A 25,426-nucleotide genomic window follows, 5' to 3' on the forward strand; every position below is an offset into this window, starting at 1 on the left:
CAAAAACCTTGAGTATATCCAGTCCGCCAGACGTCTGAACTCCCGGCAGGCCCACTGGGTGCTCCTCCTCACCAGATTTAACTTCTCCCTCTCGTATCGGCCGGGGTCCCGCAATGTCAAGCCCGACGCCCCCTGTCCCGGCAGTTCCCAGAGAAGGATGGGGACGCTGCCGGCCCTGACACCATCCTTCCACCCTCCCGTTTGGTCGCCACGCTCACCTGGGAGGTAGAGGAGAGAGTCAGAGCCGCCATCCAGGACCAGCCCGGTCCCAGCTCATGTCCTCCGAATCGTCTGTTTGTTCCGCTTGACCTCCGGTCCGAGGTTCTGCAGTGGGCCCATAGCTCCCAACTCACATGCCACCCTGCGATCCAGAGGATCAAGGAGGTTGTTCAGCGTCGCTTCTGGTGGTCCTCCCTGGGAGAGGACACCAGAGGGTTTGCCTGCCCCACCTGTAACAAACACAAACCCACGCTCCAGGCTCCAGCTGGTCTCCTGCATCCTCCGCCGGTTCCTCATCGCCCCTGGTCCCACATCTCTGTGGATTTCGTCACCGGTATACCACCGTCCAGCGGCAACACCACCATACTGACGGTGGTAGACCGGTTCAGCAAGATGGCCCATTTCATGCCCCTACCCAAGTTCCCATCGGCCAAAGAGACTGGCCAGCTGCTGCTGACCCACGTTGTCCGGCTCCATGGCATCCCGGTTGACTTGGTCTCTGACCGGGGCCCCCAGTTCGCCTCGATCTTCTGGAAAGAATTTTGTTCGCTCCTGGGAGCCAGCCTGTCCTCTGGCTACCACCCCCAGTGCAAAAGCCAGACAGAGAGAAAGAATCAGGAAATGGAAACGGCTCTTCGGTGCATGACGTCACAGCACCCATCGACCTGGTCCGAACAACTGTTGTGGGTAGAAAATGCGCACAACACCCTGACCAGCTCTGCCACAGGTCTCTCCCCCTTCCAGTGCCCCTACGGCTTCCAGCCGCCTCTGTTCCCGGCACTGGAAAGGAGGTGTCCTGCCCGTCCGTCCAGGCTTTCATCCGCCACTGCTGCAGGACCTGGATTCAAGCCCGAGCAGCCCTTCTCCGAGCCGCTGGTCGCTACGCTTCCGCTGCCAACCAACGCCGCTCCCGGGCCCCGGAGTACAAGCCAGGTCAGAGGGTTTGGCTCTCCACCCGTGATCTTCCCCTGAGGGTCGAGTCCAAGAAGCTGGCTCCCCGATTCGTTGTTGGTTCGAGGTCCAGAAGGTCATCAACCCGGCGGCGGCGAGGCTCAAGCTCCCCAGGTCCATGCGGGTTCATCCCACCTTCCACGTTTCCAGGATCAAGCCGGGCCAGGAAAGTGCTCTGGCTCCTGAGGTCCCGCCTCCTCAATGGGGGCCCCGTGTACACCGTCCGCCGTCTCCTGCGGTCCCGCTGGCCCGGGAGGGGTCTCCAGTACCTGGTGGACTGGGAAGGCTACTGTCCCGAGGAGAGGTCCTGGGTCCCAGCAAGAGACGTTCTGGACCATACCCTCATCAGAGGGTTCCATCAGGAGCACCCGGATCAACCCACCAAGACCGGCCTTATCCCCAAGCCTCGGGGTCGGCCTTCTCGGCCACCTCCTCTGCTCGACCCGTCCAGCGACAACATCAGCTCCGAGGACCCCTCCACTGACGAGGCGGCGCACTCCTGGGAGCCGAAGAGGAGAGGATGGAGGTGGACGTCTTCGACGAGTACTACTCGACCTGTCTGCTCTGTCTCGGTGATCGACCCAGCCTTCCGCCCCCGACATTGGACTCTGCCTGCTCCCCTGCCTGTGGTACCGTCACCTGCCGGCTCCCACGGCATGTTCGTCCCAGGCACTCAAGCAAGTTTGTTCCACAGGGTTTTTCTTGAACTGTCCGTAAATAAAAGTCCTTACCGACTGTCTGCCTGCCTAAGTGTGCTGCATTTGGGTCCCCTTCCGAGCCGTTACAACGTGGTGAGGTGGATGGGGTAATGGTGGTTCCACAAGTGCTAAGTGTAAGTGCTGTTTCCAACAATTCATGCTTTTATCTATCACATTCATACACTGCCGGAAGAGCTACCAGAGTCAATTCAGAGCTTAGTGTCTTGCCCAATGACACATTGGCATGCGGACCGACAACCGACTCTACCTCCTGAGCCACACCACCCGACGAGTACTCTTATAAAACTCCTATTATACTACTAATTATTCTTAATCTTATTTTACTGTTGATGAAATTAAATTGTTTTGCAAACTAGTGAGTCCCTTTTGTAGCTGCTGAGGTAAGGGTGAGGGCGATGGTAAATTTCAGTTAGTCAGCAGTGCTGTCAGCTTAGTGAACTAAGCGGCTGCTTAGGGCCCCCCCAAGAGCACTTGAAATGTTCCACAAGAAAGGTTGATTTAAAAATCATCACTATTTTAAAGTATACATATATAAATGCTGACATTGGTATAACTTAAGCAACTAAGCTACAACTAATAAAGTTGATAATGGGTGTGTTAGATTTACAGAAGGTGCGAACGATCAAGCACTGACAATAGTATTTGCGTGTGTGGGGGGGGGCTACCTTAAAATAAATAATTTCCGATCGTATTGCTTTGTGACTATCCACACAGGTTAAAGAACTTCTCCATGAAGTTAGCACACCTCGTCTCCCGGTAAAACATCCCTTGAGACAAGTACAAACCTCTAAAACATTTTTATCTTATCAAATTAAAACTGTTTACATCTCTACAATACCATGGGAAACACTTGTAGATAATTTCACATTTGCCAAGGTGGAGCACAAATGCCCAACAACTTGTTCAGCAAATTTGAGCCCAGACAGCTTGCTACATTCTCACTGCAAGGGGTGGGCAGCCACCGCTCAAGTAAATCCTGTCTGTTTGCTGTCCTGGTTCCTCAATGGTGGAAAGAGCTCCCCATTGCCATCAGGACAGCAGAAACCCTTCAATCTTTCGGTTGCAGACTGAAAAATGTCTGTTCACACTGCACTTTAGTTCTTGAATCATTACTAAATCAAACAAATAACAAATCTAAAATGGAGCACTTGAAGCTGCTTTTTATGTACTCTCATGATTCTTGCACCTTTAATATATCCATGGTCTAATGCAGTTATGTAAGTCGCTTTGGCCCTAAACAGCTCAGAGAAGCAGACAGACCAGAATCAGAATCATGTTTACTGTCAAGTAGGTTCTCACATACAAGGAATTTGCTTTGGAGATTGGTGCATAACAAACATAGCAAATAGTAAATAGAAAAATAAGAAGAAAAAAAAAGGGGAGGATAAAGCAAGTGTCAGTGTCAATGGTGGTCTCTGACCTTGTTGATGACAGCAAAGGGGAAGAAACTGTTCTTATGGCATGAGGATGGACTGCAGCCTTCTGCCAGAGGGGAGTGTCACAAACAGATTGTGTCCAGGGTGGGAGGGGTCAGCTGCAATCTTACCTGCATGCCTTGGCATCATCTCGTTCTGGATGGGAAATATGTAAGGGAGAGCCGGGGAGGATGTCTATAGCACAATCATACGATCGATAAAGGGGCAGGGACTGGGCTCACTGTTTGCTGAACACCTGAGCAAGATCGTGGTAATCAGGAGCTAACAACAGGTGAGCTGGACCAGTCTATATGGGAATTGTGGAGCTGTAACAATGGCTGACCTAAAACAATGGGGACGTGAGGTGACCGGTTAACTAAAAATCAAAATGAATTAATTATGACTACCTGAGAGGCAGAGAGACAGGGAGCTGTGCGGTGGGTCAGGTTTGCCAAAAGTCTTCCGTCTAGAGCATTAACAGTCATAGGGTCAGAGAAGATTTACACAGGGATGCCAGCATAGGAGACTAAGGTGACGTTTATTAAGTTGTAATCAGCTCCATAATCAACAAGGGCTTTAGGGGGAATAGATTCCCCACCATAATGAACCTGAGCCTAAAAACTGCATGCGTGATTGAGTGATGGCAGGAGAGGAGGATCCATGGCTCATGAGAACCCCCTCACTTTCTGAAGAGCCTAATCTTTTGGCTGAAGAGGGCAGGCAGTAACAAAGTGTCCAGACTGGCTTCTGAGGAAGTGAGGCAGGACCAACCTAGCTGCATGGGTTTTTTTGTGGTTATGGCGCGATGGCGAGCAGTGTAGCTGGCGGGAGGTGGGCGGGCTGGCTGGGGCGCTCCGGAGAGTGAACTTAGGCAGAGTGGGAGAAGAAGGGGCATGCAGGTGCCTTGACTTTTCCCTCTCGCACTTCAGGAGACGGCTATCTAGGCGAATGGCTAAACACTTTAAGTCCTGACTGGAAGACTAGTCCCTAGCTGCTAGTTCATCTTCAATATTTTCAGCTAAGCTGTGAACAAAGCCCCCCAGCAAAGCTGTCTCGTACTATCCACTCTCAGCTGCCAAAATTCTGAAATGAAATGCCTTCTCAGCTACAGCACTAGAGCCATGTCGGAGAGTTAGGAGCCGACTGGCCGCCTCTCTCCCCTGAAGCGGGTGATCGAAACACCTTACGCATTTCTTCGATAGACATAGTGTAAGAATCTCTCTCCCATAAAGCTGTAGCCCACTGAGCTTCTCTCCCCGACAACAACACCAGAATAAAAGCTATGAGTGACTTATCTGAAACATAGGCTGAAGATTGTGGCTCAAAAACCAGGGAGCACTGGAGGAGAAACCGCCCACATGCCCTTAGATCCCCAGAATATCGTTCAGGTATGGGGATGTGGGGCTCTCTAGAGATGAGTCCGCAGATGGCGCAGCCGTGCTGGCAGCAGGTGGAGCACAGAGGTCAGCCCTGAGGGTGTGAGTCCATTTTCCCCCTTAGTTGATTAAGATTAGCAGTGACGGTCTGTAGGGCTTCAACAATCTCAATCAAGAGTTCTCTCATTGTAACCCACGAGCACTGCTTGTGAAGCCAGGGCCTGGTGAAGGGGGTCTGTGTCTGTTTGGTCCATAGTGGCATTTGCCAAGAGCACTAGTTTGAGGTTTGACCCAGAGATACATACACAGAGAGGAATGGAGGAAGGAACAGGGTTTTAATGTGCAATATCACAATCATCAGGGACAGGCAGGTGATCACAGGACTGGTGTGGAAATGACTTGGCTAAGAAGGCTGAATAATCTGGCTGCGAGTGGTTAGAGGAATGGAGTCTTATACTGTGAGGTGGAGGATTATTCATGAGGCACAGCCACGCTGCTACTCACACACACACCTGCCTAGACACACACATTCACACTTAGAGACACTCAGCCACCACAGGAACATACACAGTCACATGCACACTGACACATACAGACAGGAGGAGGTATGGCGTCACAGCCGAGCTGTGACCTCTGCATTGGCCCCTCCATCATATGTTAAAGGGCTGAATCTCAATAGATTCCTTCGCTCTGTAAACACAGGATTTCTTGTGGTTCCCAGTGTCTGTAGTTGTAAAACGGGAGACAGAGCCTTCAGCCTCCAGGCTCCTCTCCTCTGGATCCAGCTCCCAGTTTGTGTCAGGGAGGCAGACACCCTCTCCACATTTAAAGTTAGACTTAAAACCTTCCTATTTGATAAAGCTTATAGTTACAACTGAACTCTCTTAGTTATGCTCCTATAGGCCTTGACTCCCAATGAGCATCTCTCTCTCTCCCTCTCTCCCCTAATGCAGATATCTCTGACTCCAGAGCGGTAGGATTCAAATCGGTCACTATTAAATGGTGAATGGACTAAGATCAAGCAGGACAAGAATAGAGACATGTCCATTGACGTGCCTGCTCATTGTGTGTGTGTGTGTGTGTGTGTGTGTGTGTGTGTGTGTGTCTGTGTCTGTCTGTCTGTCTTGTGTTTTTTGACTTTGTGAAAATAAACTTTTGCACAATAAAAAGCACAAATACTAGCTGCCTGTATATTACCAAATATTTTGCCATTTGATGCAGAGAAGCAAAAATGTGCCCGCAAAAAGGCTCCATCATGTAGAAGAAGGAAATATACCCTTGACCTTTTGATAAAATCATCATCATATATATATTTTCATATATATATATATATCAAGTTAAAGTAAAAAACAAAACAACAACATATATAATAAATAACATACTGTAGGTCTGTATTGACCATTTTATCACTGCTAAACCTACCATATGAAATGTTGGCTGTGCGCTTTCATAGAGGTATTTAACATGTATTCAGACTGTTGATTTGTCCGTCAACAGCTGACAACTGGTTTTGTCCTGCACTTACCTCTAGATATCCAATGTTTGACAGCTAATTATAGTAACATTCCAATGACTACTTTGGTCTGCCAGTAGGCCCTCATCCTAAGAATACACAGCAGCTTGTGTGTCTGAGTTTTGATTGGTGAAGAATGGAACTGGAAAAAGATAACAGTTGTGATTTTCTTTTTGGAGAAAAAAAAATGGTTTGTGAAACTCTTGAAATGAAAGGTAATGACAATGGTGTCATCTGTGTGTGCACCATGAGATCAACAGGCCCGGTCCGTCGCTGCCTTATCTTTTTTTGAATCTCCACGACTCTGGTCTGCGGTCTCTTTAAATCCAGACCCAGTTGAGGCGACGCCGCGCATCCTCAGTGAGCTTGTCTGGCCGCTGTGATTGACCACACTGTGCCCGATGAACAGCTGCTTACACTTTTGGGGCACTTGACAAAGTTTTTCTTCGCCAAACTTCCTGAGTTTGGGACTTTTTGCGCACGCCCCAACCCCCCCACCAGTGTCCCTGTGTGGATGGTCAGATAGAGAAAAGTCCGCGCCGCTGGAAGCTCGCTTCTGGACTCTGGGTTTGCGTAATGCTGAGGCGTCCTCTGTTCAACATCTGGATTAACTATTTGGAGTTAGCGCGAGCGGCCCTGCTCTAAACTCCGGCTGCCTGGCCTGTGTTTGTGGAAGACTCCGTTTCTATGGAATGTAACTGCTTCGGACATCCCGTGTTTTGCGAATAGATTATGTATTCTTTAAAATGGGTGCGAACAATGGAAAACAATATGGAAGCGAGGGTAAGTGATGTACTTACTGCTTTAAAAGGGTTTATTTGAATTCCACTTGGAAGCTCTGCATAGTGGAAAAGGGAGGATTCTATATTACAATTACATTCGACAGTTTCTAATTCGTGTCCGGCAGAAGTAGAATTAGAAAAATATATAATAAAACAACGCGCAGTTACAGATCTGTAAGTCCAGTTTATCTCTGGACACCAGTTAGATGTGCAACGTTTTTATTCTACCTACATGTGATATGAGCGACGTCTGGTGGTCATATTGTATGACCAAAAAAAGAGTGCATAAATTACAGTATATCAGTAAAAAATGCAGCTGAAGGTCTTATCGGGTCCATGCTCTTCACTATATGTTTCACCCACATTTCCTTCAGGAATTTAACTTCCATTGTCTGCGTACAGTCAGAGGCATTTTACATAATGCTAAAATAAAACTTTATTGAGTCACATGTCCAAGAACATACATAGCTATGGAGGCCTAAGTGTCAGGTTATTGAGTTAAAGTTAGTAGCAGAGGTCCTAACCCTAACCCTTTCAATGTGTTATGAAGTCCAGTTAAATTAAATATCATCCCTTAATAATCGGTCAGTAACAGCTGCCTCAGCAGGGCAGTAGGTTCACCAGACAACTCCTAGCCTCATTCTTTTATGGCTTGTATTTAAAGAAAAATAGTTTGCCTGCTGATTTAATAGTGGGATGAGGAAAGGAGTGTTTGGTCATGTGGCAGCGTGATTCCTGAGATTTTTGTGCACAATTCCTTATCCTGCTATTGTCTTATTTGGAAGCCATTTTGTAAATGGACTACATTTCTATAGTGCTCTTCCAAGTGTTATTGAGCACCTTTAGTCACATTCATCCATTCACACACATTCATACAGCACCGCTATGCATTTACCACTCTTTAATCTGTCACATTCATACACTGCCGGAAGAGCCGTCAGAGGCAATTTAGAGTTAAGTGTCTTGCCCAAGGACACAACGGCATGCGAGCTAGGGGAAGATGGGATAGAACCGCAGACCTTCGGGTTAGTGGATAACCGACTCTCCCTCCTGAGTCACAGCCGCTCACATTATATAACAGGAAAGGGAGGCAGGAGCTTTCCTGAAAGTTGTATTTCAATGATACGTCAGCCCTTCAGAGTTCCTTGTGCTGCGAAGAGAAATTAAGAAACTAGCTACATATTAAAATATATTTGCACTTCTTGACCCAGCCTTGTGCTTTCCGCTTGGCTTGGATATTAGTAATTATAAAAGTGGTCTCAGGTTGACATCTGCAAACCCCTCATGAATATTGTCATGTCTAGGAGGAATAGCAGGTGTCGCAGCTCAATGTCAACACAAAATATCATTCATACTTATACCGTATGTGCTGCTCTAGTTTTATATCATTTCATTTGTCTTTGTATGATCATGTGTGGGAGGTGTGGCTGAGTATGAAGGCACAGGTTGCATTATTTTACTCCTTGCACGAATGTTCATATTTACTACCTATTTCAGGAGCTGTCTCTCTGTTTAGGCAGCGTGAGGGATTGACTGTTTGGTTATACCTCTTCTGCCAGTCGTTCTGGGTGGAATACACATACGTTGTGTCAGTAAAGCCAAGAGCTGCATTTATGAACTGACAAAGGAAGGAAGTGCCATAAACAACTCCTCCACAGGCAGCCTGCAGTCACTGGCAGCAGAGGCAGACGTTCAAAAGAATATGTCCTTGACATTTAGCTTTCCTGTGCAACTGTGTAGAAATCAAAATTTTTAATCCAATAATGCAACCATACCTCATGAAGGAAGAGCTGTATATTCATATACATATATTCAATAGAGTGGTAGCTTTTTTTCTTGCGCAGGATTGTTTCCTCACTCATCTGCTGGAAGTGGATTTTGGGAAACTTATTCTTCTTCTAAATATCAACTTTGTGCATGTGCCAAGGATAACCATTCATCAAAAACTTTAAAAAAGGAATTCAGAGAATGATGGGCTTTATATTTCCCTACACTTGAAACCTCTTTACCACATAAATACATCATGAAAATATGCTTTCCACCTTATCTCAAACAGACACACTTCAGGACTGTAGCATAAACAACGTGTTTCATTCACGATGGGTTTCCAAATGCAAACTGGTAGTTCAGCAAAGAAAAACTGTAAATTCAGGCTAATGTTTCTTCGTCAACGTACAATATATGATAGGTGATGCTAACAAGTCATCTTAAAGTTACCGTACTTTGTCCCAGCAACTGTTTGTTTTTTCCCATTTCCCCTGCAGGTAAAGGGAGCTCAAGCATCTCCTCTGACATAAGTTCAAGCACAGATCACACACCAACTAAAACTCCAAAGAATGTGGCTACCACTGAAGGTAAGGCATCTGGTGCTCATTAACTAAGCTCCCCTCCCTTCTTCTTTCCCCCCTCTTCTTCTTTTCCTCCTCCCACCCCCTCTTTCTTCTACTCATCCACTTTCTCCACTGCCTATTTTTGGAGAGAAACCTGTGTTTTCCTGGGATAACCCTGAGTTGAAAACATACTCACAGCTGCAATAGAACCCTGAAAGTTCTCACTTTAGAGGAAGAAGAAAAAAAGCACTTCTTTCTTCTCATTGTGGAAGAATGCTTATCTAATCTTTGCTTGTATCAGGCTCAAAGCGTTGTGAATGAGGGAGGAAGGAACGTGCGCTTGAGGGAGTGGAGGACAAGAGGGATTTAGCTGGAGACGGAGAAGGTGTAGGGAGGGAAATTGGGGAAAAAGAGCGTCACCTTCTGGTGTGACACCGTCCTTCCTCCTCTCTTTGGCTCCCCACACTGCTGCGTGACCAGGCAGTTGTCCAAGCCTAGCAGAGTTAATGCAGGGAACTGTTACGCTTTGTCAGGAGTGTATGTGTTATAAATGTAAACTGTGTGCTCACTGTAATGGTTCAGAAATACAGACACCCTTTGAAGCCTCCAGTAAACAGCTGTTTCAAAAGTGGATCAGTCTAATACTTTTTTCTCATCTGTTTTAATTTTTCTGTTATTTTAACAGAACTGAACACACAGTTCTAATACCCACTGTCTTATTATAGCTGTCAATGGGTATTATAATCCCACTGTATTGTAAAAACTTTAAGTCAGAACACGAAATATGTTTGTTTTTTTTAAATGAAAAACATTTGTATATCCATGAAAAATGGATCTATTGAAACTTTATGAAAAAAAAATTGGAAGGAGAAAAAAAATTATGATGACTGCTCATTATCATATATTGGGGCGGCTGTGGCTCAGGATGGAGAGTCGGTCTTCCACTAACCCAAAGGTTGGTGGTTCAATCCCTGCTTCCCCCAGTCCACATGAATGAATGTGACAGAAAAAAGAGTACTTGTGCTTTTGATGGGCAATAAGACTCAATTAGCACTATATAAATACAGTCCATTTACCATATATCATACCAGTGGCAGCTCCTGACAAATTTCAAAGGGGTGGCATTTTTTCTGATGATGGACAAGGTGACCGGTTCAATATGAAAATTTAAAAAATGTTGTCTATACAATGACTGAAACATACAATATTTAACCTTATTTAAATTAAATTTCTCACTCTCTCCTTTAAAGCAGCAAAATTAAAATCACTCATGTTCCTGAATAGTTCTTCTCCACGGAGAGCATGGCCAGTGCATTCAGGCGTCCCTGTCCCATTGCATTTTGCAGGAAAGTCATGAATCTCTTTAGGGTCGAGAAACACCTCTCAGCTTCAGCTGTTGTCATGGGAGTGACAGGCAGCCGTCTGTGGTCAGAGCAATAGCGGGTGCTTCAGACAGTTGGCTCTCAATGATAGTTGGTGTATGTGTGTGTGTTACTGACATCTCAGGCATGGCTGAGGAAAGAATTCTAACAATTCGATTGGTGTTGGCAATCAATTAATATGACTGTCAACATTATGTGATTTAATTATGTGGATCCTTACTGTATCCCTGAGAGTATGATTGATCCAACTACAGAGGAAAAAATGTCTGCTACTCTTTGAATCTAAACACATCAGTGGCTTCCAACATTTGAGCAAATAGGGCGAGAAGGGCGAATGAAATGGTCAATAATAAATGCAGATACCTCTTTAGACAGCCTCTGCTTCTCTTTTTCTCCCATGGCCCTACTTGTGTTTGTTATTATATGAACGAGATAGAATATCGTTGACAATACTCACAATTCTTGTCTTAAAAAACCAGGAGTAATACAAACTGTCTGTTTTAGATATACTTTCTTGGAATGGCTAGGCAGATATCAAAATTACCGGCTGTGGACAAAGAGTAATTACAATTTCCCAAAATTCAAATTACTGTCTAAACCTTGTTATCATATAGCCTCATAACATAGTATGCATACAGTTGGTCACAACAAGGTTCTATACTGAGAAGGTATGAATAATATTATTGGCTCTTACCTTATGGCCTGCACACTGCTTGTGAAGCTCTGGAGGGCATGTCTGATGAAGACTGTGGCTCTTGAAGTTCCATCTTGTGGATAATGCTCTTTACATAACATTCATTAATGCACATAATGGGCATTTTCATAATGCTTACGCACCAATTGCTGCTGCTGTGAGCTGAGCCAGCAATGTTGAGCTTGAATGTGACCTCTTGCACTGTGTCATGTGTACTCGTAAAAATCGGAGTAATTAGTTTCCCACCGTCAAGTAGTTCGTCCATTTTTATCAATATTACTTTTTACTTTTTTCATATTGCTTTTACATGAGAGTCTATGAGAGAGATCGGGGCAATTTCGAAGTGTGAAATCGCACAGAAAGGGGCGGTATGGATATGGATAATAATTAATTTATTATCTTTTTTCTCTTGTGGCTCAAGGAGGGTGGAGCCCTTTCGCCTTCTATAGGCCAGCCTTGTATTCTTCATTTTAACAAAGTCAAGCATTGAGCTAAAGTAGTATCACCTTTTTATGTAAACATGGCTAATATTTTAATTACCACTTTCGGCCTAAAAAAAACATTAGCATTCATTCAGATTTTTGTTTTTATTCACCTGATCAATAATCACTAACCGCTCTGTCTTGGTCTTTATCTCCAATATGCTCACCAGCGAGGAGCCCTCTCTATCTCAGTGTTGTTTGGTGCTGGCAGGTTAGCGTCCACAGCCTTCAGGGGGCTGATTTGGCTTTAAATGTCATCAAACCCCCACACAGATACATTATGATCTTTCTCCATTTCTGCTGTTTACTCTCTTCCACTGATTTGATCATTGAGTCGCCAAATGTTTTGCACGCTCATACACTGGACCTGCTCTTCTCATGCATTGTCATCACAGATATTAATTTGCTCTTGCACGATGAATGTAGTAGTCTTGTGGTTGGGATCTGCCCACAAGAAAATAAGTACCAGCTTCAAGGCCTGTGTTTATAACTGTCACTCAGCTGAAGATTTCAAGGTGTTTCTCCAAAAGAAGAGAAAAGGAGCAGAGAGAGAGAGAGGCGAATACTCCACACGAGATGTCCGATTTTCATTTGTCCATTGAAGAGTTACCGGGAGTTCACCTAGACCATGTCGGGGAAATTGATTATTATGTGTCATCTTGGCGAACAACTGCAGATAGAAATATATAGACAAGAGTATAGTCCATGGCCAGTGCCCTCCAGACCGTAATCTCCCTTCCTATGTTACGGCTGAAATGTTATACTTTTCTCTTCGTGCTAAGTGGAAGTAATTACATGGTCTTGAACCACCACGGCCGCAGTCAAATCCCCCCTTCTTTAAAAAACAAAAAGCACACACACACACACACACACACACACACACACACACACGCACACACACACACACATACACACACACACATACACACACACAGAGACAGATCACACAGTCCTTTCCCACCTCGTCCTGCAGTCCACTTAACTAATCAGACTGCTGCAGTAATGTCACTGCATTAATATTAGTGGTGTAACGGATCATAGTTGATCCGCGATCCGTACCGATCCCCACCCATGGTTTGGAACACGTGATCTGCGGATTTATTAAAAGTTTAACCACAATCCGTAAAATACCATTTAGCTTTTCTTTTTATTTTACTGCTGCTGTTACTAGTGTTAAAGCAGCGTGATAATTCCCTAAATCCTCGATGTAGGGAATTGCAGTGAAAATATTAAGATAAAACAGTTGTTTGTTCACATGATTGGGAGATGTTAAAGGAAGAACTTTAAGTAAAAAAAAATGTGTGCTGTAGCAAAGAATTTAATCATGAACACATAGGTATGAGTGTATTACTATGAATGATGATCACCACCATTAATATCCATCCATCCATCCATCCAAGGCACAGCCCTGAAGTTCTTTCAGCTCTACCTGGCCGACAGGACCTTCTCTGTCCAGCTTGGAGATTCCACCTCTTCTGTTGCCCCCCTCAACTGCGGGGTCCCTCAAGGCTCTATACTAGGTCCCATTCTATTTCTGTTGTACATCTTACCCCTAGGGGAAATCCTGGTCAAACACAACATCTCCTTCCACTGCTTTGCCGACGACGTCCAGCTGTATCTCCTCCTAAGGGTTGATGGGCAGGCTGCACTCCATCCATTGCTTGACTGTCTGGCTGACATCAAGGCATGGATGGGTGCAAACTTCCTCAACCTCAATGAGAGTAAGACAGAGATCATTGTTTTTGGCAAATCATCTCCGGCCTTCTACACCAATGCCCTGGGCCCTCTCGCCTCTAACATCAGGCCTTCTGTCAGAAATCTTGGCGTGATTTTTGACAGTGCCTTCATGTTCAAGCAGCAGGTCAGTGCAGTAGTTAGGAAAAGCTTTTTCCACCTGAGAACCCTAGCTAAGATCAAATCCTACCTGCCCCAGAGTGATCTAGAGAGAGTCCTGTCTGATCTTCTCCACCACCACATCCCCTCCAGAGCACTACGGTCAGCTGACCAACTGTTGTTGGAAGTGCCCAGGTCCAGGCTAAAAACCAGGGGGGACAGAGCCTTTGCAGTAGCGGCCCCCAGACTCTGGAACTGCCTCCCCCTGCACATCCGTGCAGCCCAGTCTCTGAATATTTTTAGGTCCCATTTAAAGACCCACCTCTTTTCACTATGCTTCGATTATTGTCTCCTTTTTTAAGTGCCAGTGCATAGTGTTCCCTGGTTACCTTTTAAATTTTCTTTTTTCTTTTTTTGCTTTACTTTACCTATTGTATTATTCATTGTTTATTGAACTCAAGCACTTTCTTGTGAAGCACTTTGGTGCGGCTCAGCCGTCTGTAAATGCGCTATAGAAATAAAATTGACTTGACTTGACATCGTCTACCACTTTATCCATTTAAGGGTCACGGGGGGGGGGAGATTCAAACCCAGAACCTTCTGTGAGGCGAAAGTGCTAACCACTACGCCACCGTGCAACCCACATAAAAGCAAGGAAAGTAGCTTCTTTTGAAAATGTAATTATTTGCATAATTCTGTCTGTATTATGTGTTCTTTAAAGAAAGTTCATCTTCATACTGTCTGTCAGTCATATCTCGACAACCGTTAATCATGTCATGTGTGTTGTGTATTGTCCAAGAAAGTGCAGTGTTGAGTTTGAACACGCGTTATGTTCTGTATTGATACATTTTGAATAAATAGCTGATCAGCGCTGTGGAGCAGCAACGTAAGACACGCTGTCAATCACAACACCGCATTCACGACAACGGTGACAACAGTTGATCCTGCGTTTCAGGGTTCCGTGTGCTGAGTAGAGCTTCACCGAGCTGTGAATAAACGGATGAGCAGCGACACTTGGTGTAAGATGGACTACAGATCCATTTTGTTTCATCTCGGGACACAAAGGAAACAGCCCCAAATGGGGCCCAAAAGACTCCAACTCGGACTTCTATTCCGGTCGGGGGTCCGTGACACAGTCCCGACTGCGCTCTGCTGGACAAACTACGTCATGACACCATTTATAAATCACCCTGAGCACCTTTTTCTGCATTAAATAGTATTCACATCGTTCAGATACAGATAATTCTCTGATAGGCCCATTTTAGCCGATTAAATCGGTCGGGCTCTATTTTTGAGATATGAGAGACGTAGACACACACTCACAGATTTCTTAAATAATTAGTAGGATTAGTAAAATGTCTCCAGCCTCTCTGCTGCCCTTATATATGTGTGTCTGTGTGTGTGTGTGTGTGTGTGTGTGTGTGTGTGTGTCTGAAAGTTAACAAAACAAATGAAATTAAATGAAAAATCATAATACAAACAGAATCACCAAATTTCTGTTACTGTCATCTTAATTTTTGAAATGTTCTGTGATGGTTAGACAAACACAAAGGAGTGACACCTGCTGTCCTCCTCAGCTGAGGATTCATAAAAGTGATGTGTGTGAAGTGTTGACACAAACATCATGTGTAGCAGACAAAAGGGTCTAAAAGAGATGGAACACTCCCTGAAGGAAATTAATTGGGATGTAGGGAAAGAGTGTTATAGTTCCTGGTGCACATTTGGCTGATTCTGTTGCTGCACAAGCTTCAACAATGAATCTCGAGTGTGTGAGAATAGCTGCAGTCCAGAAGTCAAGGAGTTATGGGGCGGCGTCTGTTTCCTGTCCGTGTGTGCTCCTTGTAAAGAAACCAGCAGGCCCTATTGTCTTTCACGATACAAGACCTTCCTGTAATGAAGACTTTGCTGATAGACCAGCCGCCACACTGTACAGTAATATCAACTTCCATGTATTCAATAAAACCTGAGACACACCCAGATATTTTTTATCCCAGGAGTTCTCTCTCATTCAGGTGTTTAGCTTAAATTTTAAATTTTTTTTTAACACATTTAGTGTTGATACATTGTGTTTTTGATTCTCTTTCAATCAAATCCCTGCTGCCGTGTTGTTTTTTTATTAGCTGATACTTTTTTTAAAGACTCCCCCTCTTTTTTATTTGGATTTAGTTTTCTCACTCATAAGAAAATGAGCCATCTCTGAAGAATATGCAGGAGTATTCTACACCACTGTCTTGGCAGAGGAATCACAGTGCAGAGCAGCAGCATGTCATAGGCCTGATGTCATTGAAGTAATGGATTGGTCTGTCCTGCCAGATGCAGCAATAATAATCCTGCGAGCTCCAGACAGGGTTTCAGCAGAGCTTCGCGGCACTGCAAGATCCTGAGTGGAATTTAGTTTATGACTAGACTTCGTCAAAGTTAGGATTTACCCTGCCTGTGCACTTGTCTCTGTCTCTGGTAGAGTCACCAGCCTCTACTGCCAATTTATCCTCCCCCCTTTCTTCTTCTTTCTTCTTCTTGCCCCCAGTTTCTTTAACTCCCCCTTAAAATCAGTTTTTGTGCATTAATTCAGGTTTTTGTCATTAAGGCAACATCACTCCGGACATCCAGTTGCACTACATCACGTCATCTTGTGTTTTCACTGATAACTCAAATCTACATTTAACTTCTGGTATCAAAGAACAACCCAAATGCGTCTCAGAAGTAAGGCCAAGTTGATCCTAATGGAATCCTGCTGCGGCACTGCTGTGGATCAGCTTAGATTTGGGTACTCGTGGCAAATTATTTCAGCCAAGTATGTCTTGCTGTGGCTATATGCACATTAAAAATGCTCACGTTTCTCTTTCATTTCCCCACTCCTCTGTTGTTCTTTGTTTGGAGTAGAGACCAAATGTTCCACTGTTTCTCCTCTGATTCCCCCCAACGTCTTTACTCACACTGGCTTCAAGAGAAGTTTAACAGCTGTATGGTATTTGTTCTGTTAATGATCGGTTTGCAGTGAGACAGAGTTATAAAACACAGTCATGTTTAACTTGTACAGTTTTCAGCAATAACGAAGACTAAGAGAAAAGTTTTTCTCATGCTTAGGTAAACGCTGTGAGGTTGTTAACATTTCCCAACCCAAGGTGCACATAAAAGCTTTTTCTTGAGCTTTCAGTAATATTAGGTGGTCTTTATTCGTGGATAAAATTTTCTTAGTTATAATGGAGAAAACCATGCTCAGTAGCAGTTACTATTTCATTCATAGCCCTTCTAGAACTTAATCTTCATTTGGCTTATAAATTCAGCCCACAGTTCATTATTAACCTAGAGATTTTTTTGACACAACAACTCAAGGGGCCACTAAAATGTGACAGTTGAAAGTTCCATTAAAAGTTGATTGGACCTTGAATGGAATCTGTTTTGTCAGACAATTTCCAAGATCAAGAGGAAACTCTAATGCTCAAAAATAAAGTTGAAAACTGGTGAATATACATTCTTATGTGACCAGATACTGTATGCAAGGCAGATATGAGGTTTCTATATAGGCCTTTGGGCCATAATAGGCCTGAACACAGATGTTGACATCATACAAATTGTCCATCATCCCAAATGTAGGTAGATAATTTACAGCCCTGATTAGCTAAAGATCTACTAAAAGCATTTCGTCACCAACCAATAGGAGGCGCCACAAATGTGGCATATATGCTAATATCTCAAGATGCCTATAACTTATCATGACCGAATTCACTGGCAGTATCTCACGCCATATTTTGAACATACACACCAAGTTTGGTTTTACATCCCATGAAGGGGGGACAAATGGCAGAGGGTTTAAACGTTCCAATCGGCGCTTGCGGCTATATTTAGGGTTCAAAACCCGACAGGGGTAGAACCCTATTGTTTTTGTGTTGGTCCATAGAAATCATTATTATTCTCGTTCCACATTACCTGAAATTCCTGTGAGCTTGAATAAGCCAAAACTACGAAACTTTGCGCAATAACTGAAAATTATGTGCATAAGTTTTCTATAACCCTAATTGTCCAAATTGGACACATGGTGGCGCTGTAATTATAGCCCAAAAATTATATTTTGGAAAGGCCACGGCCCTCACATGGTCAATTGACTTGAAATTTGCCAGACACATAACATTTTATGTGCTCTACAAAAAGCCATTTGGACCACTAACGTACCAGGTGACAAAAGTTTGTGCTAATAAGTATACACGGAAAACAGTAATATGAAAAGACATTTTGACTTTATCTACAGCAAATTTGGTACACAGCCTTAAAGGATGAAAAAACAAATTTCTATTATAGATGAGCAAGATTTGTCATAAAACATGGCCGCTACTATCCAGAATGTCTTTGCAAGGGGCGGGGCTTAGAGGAATATTGGCTACAGGCCATTAACTTTGTCCAATCATCACAAATCTTGGTATATAACTTACAGCTGTGATTGGCTACAGTTCTAATTAAAGTGTTTTGTTACCAACCTATATGGGGTGCCACAAATTGAACACTGAACAGCAATTTAAGTTGCTCAGTTAAATTGTGAGACATTGACGATGGTACATTCTGAAAGGTCTGACCATGTATCAAATGCTGTTGCCGGGGCAATAGCATTGTTCACCATTAAAAACAAACATGTATTTGAGGGACTGGGGATGCTTAGAAGATCACGATACTTGGCAGACATTAAGGGTGGCAAATCCTGTCTGAAATGGCTCTTTAGTCTAATTGTGTCAAAATGGCTCCATAGCCCCCCTATGACATTTCAAGGCCCCCATCCTTTAAATTTGATGTATCATTTCAGGACCTACAAAAAAAGCCTCTGGGAGCCATTGCCTCTGCCCAACAGGGCCATTTTTAATTTCACCACCGAATTTGGAGCATTTTTTTACATTTTCAAACATTATACTTTAACAAAGTCATTCTAGAGGATTAATCACAGCGAACTCCATATTTGATTGCTGTCATTTAAAGACCTTTGTGATCAAAACATTTGTATTCCGTGAAACCTCAAACTTGCTCAAAATGCAATAACACATTGTAGATGCTGTAGCTTCTTGCTTAATTTTTTATGCCGTTTTGGGCAAAAAAGCCCCTTTCACTCTGTTCAGCTGAGGTGGGCAGCACCAACATGATCTGCACCAACTCCAGTATGTTCTGAAGGGAGAAAATTACATCTTTTAAATTCTTTTTAACTCTCATCTTTCACTAATGAAAAAACAGTTTACAATACTAAAATTGTGAGCTCAGCTTAACAAAAACAAACATGAATATGTCTGAACTATTTGGGATTGCTCTGCCTTACTTTGTAGTTTTGCTTGTAGTGGTCCTTTGTCTGCAGCATCTCCCACAAGCCAGTAAAGGTTTTGCCCCTGAAGTTCTGGTAAACCAGGAATTTGACACTTCAACTGTGGATGTGTGAGGCCTGTGACGTTCCCCTTCAGTGCCATTCCCTTCAACACACACACTGGCACACAATTAAATCATTGCTGTGCCCTCAGCTGCATTTCTATCACCCTCAAATCTTTCTACAGTGTACAAAAAAAAACAATGATTCTGAGCATGCCTATCATAATCCTTAAAAGTATCAATTCCTCCTGAATCTTACACACTGACTTATCCTACACACACTCTCATCTAATCTCCCTGCTACTGATTTTTTCCAACTCTGAGGTGGCTAGGGGGAGGATCAAATCATTCCTCTGTAGTAAGAATTTGTTAGTTATTTTATTGTAAATTATTGTTCAGTGTTTCACAGTTTAAATTATTCTTCAAAACCACTTTATCAAGTAAAAATTTCTGCCACTGCTGGTTGAATTTGTATTTCTTCCTGGTGTCAATTGAGGATGAACTGTTTGTGTTATCACCGCTTTACTGCTTCCATGTGTATGTGTGTGTGTGCACTCAGCCAATCGGGTGAGCGCATATTAAATCAGGTAGTGTGTACACTCCTGGTTGGTGGAGTTCGGGGAGAGTGTTTTTAGAGAGACGCTGGGTTTCCCGGGGCTCAGTGAATGCGACCCTGCATTTGTGGAGTTTTTTGTACCGCTGCTGTTTTTGTAAGTGCTCCTTTACATTTTCTAATTGTCTCTTTTTTGTGAATAAACCCTCACGTTATGTTATTCGCACACTTGCTCCTAAATACATTTTACAGTTCACACACATCTATTTTTGGCGCATATGCGAGCTAAACGGGCAACATGTTGCTTAACTTCAGTCAGGCAAATTGTTCAGACACTAACTCTCTTTGTGTCTTGCTTTTTTCTCTTCACTTTTTTTCACATCTGCCTACAAATTTGTCTTGTCCTCATTTTATTCAGGTATAGACTCCAGTACAAGGACTCTGAGTACCCCCAGCCCTGGTCTGATCCTGCCGTCAAAGTCCTCCTCTCTTTCATCACCCGCCCTCTCCAGCAACGGCCATGAGACCAACTCCTCGTCTTCCTCCTCTGCCCAACCTGAGACTGTCGCAGTGGTTCACTCTCAGGCCAGCACTCACACTCGCTCCCGACAGTCAAAAACGCACCACCTCGCCCCCATCAACATCCTCCCAGACCACACCCTATTGCAGATCTTCTCCCATCTCCCCACAAATCAACTGTGCCGCTGTGCTCGCGTATGCCACCGGTGGTACAACCTTGCATGGGATCCAAGACTGTGGAGCGCCATTCAGCTAACGGGAGAGCTGCTCCATGCCGACCGTGCCATCAGGGTCCTGACACACCGGCTGTGCCAGGACACCCCAAATGTGTGTCTGACCCTGGAGATGGTGGTGGTGAATGGCTGCAAGAGGCTCACTGACCGGGGGCTGCATGTAGTGGCTCAATGCTGCCCGGAACTACGTCACCTGGAGGTTGCTGGCTGTTATAATATCTCTAATGAGGCTGTGTTTGAGCTGGTGTCCTGCTGCCCCAGCCTGGAACACTTGAACCTCTCAGGTAAAATAAAAATAAATGTTCTTACTTTTCATATTTTGTTAGATGCAATCCATCCTTCTTAGCTGATTGGTAGCTAAAGGCAGGCTTGTTAACACTGCAAAACCGGAATTTGAAAAAAGTTTTTAAAAAGCCCATTTTTTCGGAAATTTACTTCTTGTCTAAAAAGAAAAATTATCTTTTCTAGCAGGTTGTGCACTAGAGCCAAGTAATCTATTTTAAGAAAATATATCCAACTCTGTCTTAATAAGATATTACAGCTCATATTGAGCTACATTTGACCAAGAACAAACTAGATCTGCAGGAAATCCCAGAAAAGGAAAAAGATTGTTTTTCTTATTTTAAGATTAAGACCATTTGCACAACTTCTCTATTTAAGAATCTTTTGAAATTACACCAATACAAGTTTAAAATCTCTGTTTGAATGCCTGAGAGAAATATCAGACTCTACAATCCTTATGTGAGAACAGAACCTGCAACTTTACATTATTAAGAAAACCAGGCTCTGATATACACAACACACCGCAAAAAACAGCCCAACTAGAAATAAGCCAAATATTCTTAAATTTGATGAAATGTTCTTGTTTTGAGCAAAAATTCTGCCAGTGAGGTAAGACAAATTTGCTTGGCTAGAATGCTTAAAACTAGCTCATAAGTTTAGACAGTAAAGACCATAATGGGTCTTAAAAACTAGATAAATACTGATCTCTGATTTAACTGACTTTAAGAATGTATACCTCAATTTTAAAATGTACACCTTAATTAAGATATGCAGTTATCTAAAAAAAATAATCTTACAATTAGACATTTCCTGCAAACAGAATATTTTGTTTCTTGATTGAGCTGACTTTAAAGGTTTTCCTACACATTTTGAGATTTGGCATATTTTTAGTAGGAGTGCGGTTTTTATGGAGGGGCAGGTTATTTACATCATGCACATGTTGTTTTTACGTCAAAGAATTCCTCTTTCTGTCCTTCTTAATCATTTCTTCTAAAACTGGTAAAATCATCAGAGTGGGGGAAGCTCCCTTGAGGGAGAAGAAAGTATCTTACACAAATAACAGTGACTTGGATAGGTGGCAAAGAAATGTCTGCACCATTAGCACTATGTCCTTTTTTGCAAAAATTGCTTTATGGTTTTAATTTGAATGGCCAAAAATAATGAAATTGAATCTATTTCTTTTTACTAGTACAGACCCCAAAACGATTTTCATCCCAAAAACGCCAGTTTTTTTCTGTGGTACCCTCTAGTGGTTTTCCTCTGAACTCCTTGGCTTTAGCAGTGTGAATTAGACACACAAATACAAATAGTACTAATAAGGCTCTAGCTTTGGAAAGTACTGCTAAAGCCTCAATTTATCTTCGTTTAAAAATCTGAGAACAAGGACTTTGGATTTTGTAGAACGATTACTGCAAGAAAAATCAGTTTTAGTGTTGTAAGAAAGACCTGAAACATTTAAAATTTTTAAATAAAATCAATCTGCTTTGTAAAAATAATTTATGAATGATTCTGAGCTGACAACCTCTCCTCTTCCCTCCTTCAGGTTGCTCCAAAGTGACATGCATCAGCCTCACTCAAGAGGCCACACTCCAGCTGTCCCCTCTGCATGGCCAGCAGATTTCCATTCACTACCTAGACATGAGCGACTGCTTCTCCCTTGAGGATGAGGGCTTGCGAACTATCGCCTCCCATTGCCCTCGCCTTACACATCTGTATTTGCGCCGCTGCACCAGACTGACAGATGAAGCGTTGCGCCACCTGGCTCTCCACTGCCCTTCAATCAGGGAGCTTAGTCTCAGTGATTGCCGCTTGATAGGTGATTTCGGCCTGCGTGAAGTTGCCCGACTGGAAGGCTGCCTGCGCTACCTGAGTGTAGCCCATTGCACCCGCATTACAGATGTGGGCATGCGCTATGTGGCACGCTACTGCCCGAGACTGCGCTACTTGAACGCAAGGGGTTGTGAGGGGCTAACAGACCACGGCCTAGGCCATTTGGCCAGAAGCTGCCCCAAACTCAAGTCTCTGGATATGGGTAAATGCCCACTGGTGTCAGACAGTGGGCTGGAGCAGCTGGCAATGTACTGCCAAGGCTTGAGGCGAGTGAGTCTCAGGGCGTGTGAGAGCGTAACAGGCAGAGGACTCAAAGCTCTGGCAGCCAACTGCTGTGAGCTGCAGCTCCTCAACGTGCAGGATTGCGAGGTGTCGCCAGAGGCTCTGCGGTTTGTCAGACGCCACTGCCGGCGCTGTGTCATTGAGCACACAAACCCTGCTTTCTACTAAGGCGGGCAGTTCTTGGACTGGTCCTCTGACAAGTGGATGTTCTAATATTCCTGCTATGGTGTTGTTGGAGTTCATGCTGATGTGACAGAATTGGTTGAAAACTGGGGTGCAATACTGGCCATAAAATGTCTTTTTAAATCCGCTTAATGGCTTTTACTGCTGTCCTTTGAAAATACTTCAATAGAATGAATCTAACATATTTATCTGTAGAAAGGCAGAGAAGTGCAGTATTTCCATATATTCCTTTTTTTTGTTCATCACAATTTGCAATGTAACAGCATGTTTCAACACTGAGCACTGGGTACAGTTGTGTTAGAAAAGCATTGTTATACTTTAAAGTTCATAATCATAATCATAACCATACATTACTACTTCTATTTATAAACCGGAAGTATCTTCAGACTAAACCATTAAGAATGTAGCTACAAAGCAGATCTGGTGATTTAAAATATACTCAGTTTCACGCTTTTTATGTTGTGTGCATATACATGTCACTTGATAGTCACTTCAACTGGGCTCAAAGTGTCATATGTCAGATTATCGTCAATAATATTACTATTAGTAATACTATTAGTCAAAGGTTACTATAAGCGAGTGCCAAATTGTTATGGGACCATTGCTGAAAATAAACAAGAACACATTGCTGCTATAACTGTGCCAATAAAATTCTTCTGATATCCGTCCCACAATTGTGAGTGTTTTAACCAATCATTACTGTCTTAAAGGTATAGTTCAGTGATTTTGAAGTTGGGTTGTATGAGTTACTTATGCATAGTTCAATCAGGAGACAAGTGAATGAAGAAATTATATTTATTACAGGTTTAACAGAATTATATGTGATGATAAAATATTGACAGAGTCTTTGGCGCTTAGACTCCATGGGGAGATATGTCGCAGAGGGTAGCGGTCCTGGCTGCACCAAAGTAGATCCCCCACATGGAGTCCAGACACTGGTGGTGACGGTGGTTGATGACTTGCTGGGTTGATGGATTTAAGAATCCCTTGAGACTGCACGGACTAGGTGGTGATGGGGAGGTGGAGGTTATGCTGAACAGCAGCATGGGAGGACTAAGCCAGGGAGAGAACCCGTATTTAAACAGACAGCAGCAAGATGATAGGCTTACGAGGAAGGTGTGTTGCTATTGGATGGAAGGGATAGGATTCACTCCTATCTGAACTCTCGCGGTAACGTATTGTGTCACTTCCGGTTGTTGTCGCTTCTGTGAACTGTGTTTCTCCACCGCACCTCCTCGTCTCTCTTTAACACTGCGGTTTCCTCTAACTATTGGGACAACTATCCGCTCCACTCTCCCTTGTTTAGTCTAAACACTCACAGCTCTCTTCCTCTTCTAGCGACCCGCTCTTATCTGCGCTCCGCACCGTAGCTTAGCTAGTTAGCTTTAGCAGCTAACAATGGCTTCTTCCTCTCCTGCTCTGTCTGCTCCATGTTTAGTTACTCCTCTGCCTCCTTTAGCGACAGTGATACTTGTAGTAAGTGTAGTTTGTTTGCTAGGATGGAGGCGAGGCTCAGTCTGTTAGAAGCGCGGCACCGTGGAGAGTAAGTCGTTAGCTGAGACTGTTAGCCAGTCCCCGCTAGCCGGTGCTAGCCGCTCCAGTGTAGCTTCTTTAGCTCCTTCAGCTCCCGAGCAGCCGGGAGGACTGGGCGGCTGGGTGACTGTCCGCAATAAGAGGCATAGTCCTAGACTGAAGCCCACGGTTCACCACCAACCACTTCACGTTTCTAATAAATTCTCCCCTCTCGACACACCCGCTGAGGAAACAACTCTGATCATTGGTGACTATATTTTAAGGAACGTGAAGTTAGCGAAACCAGCGACCACAGTCTGTGTCCCAGGGGCCAGAGCAGGCGACGTTGAATTCCACCTAAAACTGCTGGCTAAGGATAAACGTAGATATGTTAAAATTATTATTCACGTCGGCAGTAACGGCACCTGATTACGTCAATCGGAGGTCATGAAGATGAATATTGATTCGGTGTGTACTTATGCAAGAACAATGTCGGACTCTGTAGATTTCTCTGGACCCCTGCCCAACTTGAACATTGATGACATGTATAGCCGTACATCATCACTAAACCGCTGGTTGTCGAGGTGGTGTCCAGATAACAATGTGGGCTTCATAGATAACTGGCGCACCTTTTGGAGAATTCCTGGTCTGATGCGGAGAGACAGCATTCATCCAACTTTGGATGGTGCAGCTCCCATTTGTAGAAACCTGACTCGGTTACCTAGACGGTCAACCCCGTGACTTTTCAGAGTTGGGACCAGGAAGCAGAGTTGCAGTCTTACACGCTTCTCTGCGCTTCTATTACAGCAGTCGCCCCCACAAAACCCCATAGAAACTGTTTCTGCCCCACGACCACTTCAACTATCTAATCCAAAGGGAAATAAAAGAGATGTAATTCACACAAATCTCATAAAGTTCAATTCAATTCAATTTTATTTGTATAGCGCCATATCACAAAATACATTGTCTCAAGGCACTTTACATAGTGAGGTCAAT

At 43.8% G+C, this 25,426-nt stretch overlaps 1 protein-coding gene across 1 annotated transcript; it reads left to right on the forward strand.

Moving 5' to 3' along the window:
• The first annotated feature begins 6,543 nt into the window (after positions 1 to 6,543).
• LOC118287981 (F-box/LRR-repeat protein 7) lies at positions 6,544 to 23,586 on the forward strand. Its single transcript, XM_035613694.2, has 4 exons — positions 6,544 to 6,976; positions 9,240 to 9,329; positions 20,008 to 20,625; positions 22,167 to 23,586. Exons 1-4 carry the CDS (start codon positions 6,940 to 6,942, stop codon positions 22,901 to 22,903), a joined length of 1,482 nt encoding a protein of 493 aa, XP_035469587.1. The 5' UTR covers positions 6,544 to 6,939; the 3' UTR covers positions 22,904 to 23,586.
• The last annotated feature ends 1,840 nt before the right edge of the window (positions 23,587 to 25,426 follow it).

Source organism: Scophthalmus maximus, chromosome 16 (genome assembly GCF_022379125.1).
Source record: "Scophthalmus maximus strain ysfricsl-2021 chromosome 16, ASM2237912v1, whole genome shotgun sequence".
Lineage (NCBI taxonomy): Eukaryota > Metazoa > Chordata > Actinopteri > Pleuronectiformes > Scophthalmidae > Scophthalmus > Scophthalmus maximus.

What these genes read in the sequence shown, in the direction of transcription:
- LOC118287981 (XM_035613694.2), top strand. Translation starts at nt 6,940, where the DNA reads ATGGGTGCGAACAATGGAAAACAATATGGAAGCGAGG. An exon ending in AAAACAATATGGAAGCGAGG is followed by an intron (nt 6,977 to 9,239) that starts GTAAGTGATGTA and finishes TTTCCCCTGCAG; the next exon opens with GTAAAGGGAGCTCAAGCATC. An exon ending in GGAACACTTGAACCTCTCAG is followed by an intron (nt 20,626 to 22,166) that starts GTAAAATAAAAA and finishes TCCCTCCTTCAG; the next exon opens with GTTGCTCCAAAGTGACATGC.